Below are 5,834 nucleotides of genomic sequence, written 5' to 3' on the forward strand. Positions count from 1 at the left end.
TCTCAGGCACGCCTGGCTGTCAGGTGAAGGACACCCCTCCTTGAAGGCCACATGGCTGCCTAGCAGTTCCATCTTCCCCACAAGGTCACTGATGTTAGCCATCATGGATTTCTTGACATGGGGTCACAAGGGAGGAAGTCACTTAGGCTGGGGAGTCCTTGAAACAGGCCGGAACGGTTGGCTTTGAGGATGTCAGGCCAGGGTAATTTCAGGAAAGCCAAAGTAAAGTTAAAAACAAGAAGTTGTTAATCCCTGAAACCAAATACACAGCGAGGCTGGTACCTGAGGAAACTCCTCTCTTTTTAGAGGTCAAAAAAGGTGGCAAAGTATGGATGAACCACTTAGATTCTTGAGTCCCAAGAAACCCTAGATTCTAGAACTGTATGGGGGAGGATGTCCCCAACCCAGAAGCCAAGATCCTTTGCCCAGGATACACTGCCCAGAATGAACGTGACCCGGAATATCGGTCCGGGTCACAGCACCTCAGTTCTGGAGATTGGCCTGGAGGTGGCGCCCTTGCTGTTGGTCTGGAACTGCTGGACCAAAGCTTCCGCAGGTCTGGCCGAAGGATGATGTCAGGAATTCCCTGGTGGTCCAGTGGTTAGGAGTTTGAGCTTCCACTGTAGGGCGTATGGGTTCGATCCCTGGTTGGAGAAGTAAGATTTCACATGCTACTCAGTGCAGCTAAAAAAAAAAAAAAAAAAAAAAAAAAGAATGAGGATACCACCCAACAGAAGAGGATGCCCAGAAACCTAGGCTGGACCTTTTCATCACCTCCTGAAGAGAGCAGGGGCATTGCCCAAGCCTAAGTCCACTGCTGTGTCTTCAAACTGCTCAAGACTTAGCTTGAAATCTGTTTCTAACTCGCATTCCCTCAAATCCAGAATGACATAGACTTTAAGTACTACACTCCAGTTTCTTCATAAACGTTTGAATGTAGCTTTCCCACAAATCCTTCCGTGACACATCTGAAACATTCTTCTGGTCAAAATGCGCTTTGGGTGTTTCCAGGGCAAAGACACGTCTGACCTCTACTAAGGGAAGCGTTGCAAGTGGGACCAGGTTGAGTAGCCAGTGGTACTTTAGTCACCCCGTGCCCAGGAGCCTGGCCAGCCCCCTCCTCAGTTATGTTGAGCCCCAGTCCCCCGGTGGCTCAGATTGTAGAGAGTATGCCTGCAATGCAGGAGACCCAGGTTTAATCCCAGGGTCAAGAAGACCCCCTGGAGAAGGGCATGGCTACCCACTCCAGTATTCTTGCCTGGAGAATTCCATGTATGGAGGAACCTGGCAGACTATAATCCACAGGGTTGCAAAGAGTCAGACACAGCTGAGCAACTAACACTGCTACTATTACCAGTCCCCCAGTGGAGGGATCAGGTAGAAGACAGAAATACAGGTGGTCTGAGACCTCTTGCTACATTCCAGGTTCTGTTCATTCATTTTGGGGCCACAGTCCTAGTCAGGGGACTCAGTCTATACAAATGGGTTGAGGCATGTCTGTAAGACTAGCTTTTATTCTCTCCCTCTGTGACCTGGGTCTAGTTTTCTAAACATGGTAGAAGGTAGAGAATCAGTAAAGCAAGGTTCTGTCCTGGATGGTGGCAGCTTTAAAACTACAGTAGCCCTGGCTGAGGGCAGAGCCTCTGAAATTAGGTGCATTGTGGCCATGGCTACCCTTGATATCAATCCAGTTAGTGTGTGTGTGTGGGGGGGGTGTGTGTGTGTGCGTGTGTGTGTTCCCAGAGCAGGGCAAAGCAGATCCTCTCCTTCCAGCCTCAGTTCTCAATCCATGGATGCACTCTCCTAGCCAAGGTGTGAGAGGCTTCCCCACCACCAGCCTCTTATTTATTTCACGCCCTCAGCATAAGCTGGCAAATGAGTCCCATGTTTCATTTACCACGTTCCTTCCCGCCCCCCAAAAAAGGTCATTTGTTTTACGATCAAGCTAACATACATTCACTTTTGAGTAAAGCAAATAAATGTTTAATAAAATTCTGAATCTCCTAAGACGTTGGCTTTATAGCCTCCTGGCCGGGAAGGCGGCATTTGTGAGGGCAAGAAGATAATGAAATGGCTGAAATTACTGAGGGTAACTTGTAATTGATCAGGAAATAAAAATTTTCCATCCCTGTGTTGCTTGGTGAAAATGACCTGTTAAGAAGACTAAATGGAGCTTTGAAAAACCTGTGCTTTTTTTTCACTTTCTGTTTACCAGGGCTGTTCAGGGAGCAGTGAGGGGCAAAAGGAGTAACTCCTATGATAGAAACCCAGTTCAGGAAAAAAAAAAAAAAAATCATGTGTAGCTTTCTCCTGCAAACTAAATTCATTTTCTACTGCCAGGCCAGCAGGGACTGTGAATTCTTGAATGGGATGCCTGTGGTGGGGAAGGGCAGAGGCAACTCTGGATAACTGTCCTGACAAGCTAAGAAAAATGACATTGGGTGTGGTTGAAGGTTGGTAGCTAGCTGCTTCGAGGATAAATGTTTCCAGTGACTTCCGAGGACTCAGGAATAAAGGAATAAAAATCACCCTGAATATCTGAACGCATAAAAGCTATTTTCAGGAAATGCAATGCTACCTTGAAACATATGTCTCTTCCCAGTTTGTTTTATTCTTACCGTTTTGGGTTGTTGTTGTTTTTTAATCCTCTCTTTCTCTTCCTTCAGAATGAGGTAGGTAATTGATTTCTTTATCAAGATGCCGGGTGATACATTTTTCACGGCTTTCAGGGAGCACAGAAAATCTAAAACCATTGTCTGACAGATGCAGCTTTCAGCTGCAATCATCTTTATCATCAGATAAGCCTGCTGGCATATGTTTTTCAAATTTTATTCAGAAGCGTTGTCTTTTACTGGTCAAGTAACATTCTTTGTGATTGCGTTATCCAAAAATAAAAAAGAATTTTTAGCAATGATCAAAATAAAGCTTGTTAGATCATTTTAATGGTAATGAATTGGTTCCTGAAGATTTGATTAAAGAGGAAACTAGGTCAATTTAAGCAGAGTCCAAATGAGGCAGAAGGAAAGTCCATAGAGGGGAGGGAAAAAAGGAAGTTGTGGAACCACAGATACACTAAAAGAAAAAATTTAGAGTATAAAAATTAACCTTGCATATTTTCTCTGGAGCTGTACATAGGTAAATGTTAGAAAAGGGACTAGAAACCTTACTAATTGATAATAATAGTATTCACTGAGAGTAACTTTGTTGCTGAAAGGGTAAGGAGAGCTAATTAAAGAAGACAAAGCATTATCTATACATATTTTTTCCCATTCCTTGTACCAATTATTTACTTTGAAAAAATTTACAGAGGCTTCCCTGGTGGCTCAGTGGGAAGGAATCTGCATGCCAGTGCATGAGACACAGGTTTGATCCCTGATTCAGGCAGATCCCACATGCCTCAGAGCAGCTAAGCCCATGAGCCACAACCACTGAGCCTGTGCTCTAGAGCCGGGGAGCCGCAGCTTCTGAAGCCCACGCACCCTAGGGCCCGTGCTCCACAACAAGAGAAGCCACCTCAGTGAGAAGCCCATGCACCGCGACTCGAGAAAAGCCCTTGCAGCAACTAAGACCCAGCAGAGCCAAAAATAAATCATTAAAAAAAAAAAACTTTTTTAAAATTTTTTTTGGCTGAGTTATGCAGCATGTGGGATCTTAATCTCCAACCAGAGATTGAACCTGGTCCCCCTGCAATGGGAGCATAGAGTCTTAGCCACTGGACTACCAGGGAAGTCCCCAACCATTTTAACCATCTTTCAAGTGAAGAGTTCATTGGCATTAGGTACATTCACACAGTTGTGCGATCATCATCCCCGTCTCTCTCTAGAGCTTTATTATCGTTACAAACTGGATCTCTGTCCCCACGAGACACTAACTTTCAATTTTGCTCCTCCTATAGCCCCTGACAACCACCATCCCACTTTCTGTCTCTACGAATCCGACTGTTCTAGGGAACTGAATAGCAGTTATCCTTTTGTGTCTGGCTTGTTTCACGTGGCACGTCTTCAAAGTTCATCCATGTTGCAGCATTTGTCAGCATTTCCTTCCTTTAAAAGACTGACTAATGTTCCATTGTATGGATATATCCATTCATTAGCTGATGGACATTGGGTTATTTTTACTTTTGGACAATTATGTTTGACTGCAAACATCTGTGTACATGTTTTTGCATGAACATGTTTTCAGTTCTCTTGGCTATAGACCTAGGGGTCAAATTGCCGGGTCATACGGCAACTCACGTTTAACCTTCTGAGGAGCTGCCAATGTCTTTTCACAGGGTTGCACCTTTTTACACTCTCACCAACAATATAAGGGTTCTAATTTTCCCACATCCACCAATACTTGTTTTCCTTTTTTTTAAAATAAAAATTTCAGCCATCCTAGTGGATCTCATTGTGATTTAGATTTGAATTTTATAATGTTTTGTTTAAATCAGGTTGTGTTGTGGTTGTTCAGTTGCTAAGTGGTGCCTGACCCTGCAGCCCCATGGACTGTACCCCACCGGGCTCCTCTGTCCTCTACCATCTCCCAGAGTTTGCTCAAACTCATGTCCATCGAGTTGGTAATGCTATCTAACCCATCTCATCCTCTGCCACCCCCTTCTCCTTTTGCCTTCTATCTTTTCCCAGCATCAGGGTCTTTTCTAATGAGTCAGCTCTTTGCATCAGGTGGTCAAAGTACTAGAGCTTCAGCTTCAGCAACAGTCCTTCCAATGAATATTCAGGGTTGATTTCTTTAGGATTGCTGATTTGATCAGAACATATTAATTCTTTTCTCATATAACTAATAAAATGACTAACAAAATAAGTGCATTGAATGTAAAGAACAAAACCTATCTAAGGCATTGTTACTGCAAACAGGAGATTATTCACTTAGGTAAAAGATTTTATGGGTTAAGTCAGAGAAGGGCTCAGGGCTGATGTAAACTACAGAGTTCTTCCTTGGGAGATGATGGGATGATAGAGAGTCAACCTCCGTGTACTTCAGTGATAATAATCAAAAACAGACTTTCTGGGAACTCATGTGACCAGGCCCTGTATTAAATGCTTTGTGTGTATTTTTTTCATTTAGTCCTTAAACCATCCTATGCAATAAGTACTATTTTTGTTTCACAGCTGAGAAAACTACAGCTTAGAGAAGTAAAAGAAAATGCAAATTACACTGTTATGTCGTGGCCTCAGGGCTGAATCCAGGCCCGACCGACTCCTGAGTATTAACACTGGACGATTCTGCGTGACTTTGCATGCACTTCTCAGTGTTCTTCTATTAACAGAATAATAAATAATTATAGGATCATAACGATTACTATTATCCCTAAGCTTCATTGTTTGCCAAGTTGTAGGCACTGTACTGGGCTCCTCGTGTGCATTCTTTTATTTAATACTCATAACCACCCTGAGATGGGTACAGTGGGGTTATCATCCCCATTTTACCTATGACAAATAGAGATCAAGAAACCTGCCCCAGATTAGAGTTGCCCCTACACATTTAGTCTTGTTACTGTTTCCCCAACATGCTGGGTAGACTCTGTCCAGAACATTCTTCGGATCTTCAGCAGATGGCTTCTTTAGTGTTCAGATTAGAACTAAAATGTTGCCTCCCCACAGAAGCCTTTTCACCCCACCCAAAGTAGTACTGCGTATACTTCAGGCATACAGTAGGTGCTCTGTAAATACTGAGTAAGTTAAGGCATCCGTGGACCTTCTCACATCCCTAGATTTGCTTTCCTTGTTCCCGGAGTCCAGTTAGCTAGTCTGCCTGGATCAAATCCTTCCTCCCTCCCTCCCAGCCCCTGAGACGTCACCTTCCCTGAGCACATACAAGACCACCAGTCCTCA

The 5,834-nt window shown here is 43.8% G+C and overlaps 1 protein-coding gene across 1 annotated transcript in view; it reads left to right on the plus strand.

The window, feature by feature from the left end:
• Positions 1-393: 393 nt before the first annotated feature.
• BPTF (bromodomain PHD finger transcription factor) overlaps positions 394-5,834 on the plus strand; it is a 146,424-nt gene continuing 140,983 nt past the window's right edge. Inside the window, exon 1 of the mRNA XM_010856556.1 lies at positions 394-556. Coding sequence (XP_010854858.1) covers positions 394-556 — 163 coding nt within the window. The remainder of the gene's footprint in view (positions 557-5,834) is intronic.

The sequence above is a fragment of the Bison bison genome, unplaced genomic scaffold (assembly GCF_000754665.1).
Source record: "Bison bison bison isolate TAMUID 2011002044 unplaced genomic scaffold, Bison_UMD1.0 scf7180017864371, whole genome shotgun sequence".
Classification (NCBI taxonomy): domain Eukaryota; kingdom Metazoa; phylum Chordata; class Mammalia; order Artiodactyla; family Bovidae; genus Bison; species Bison bison.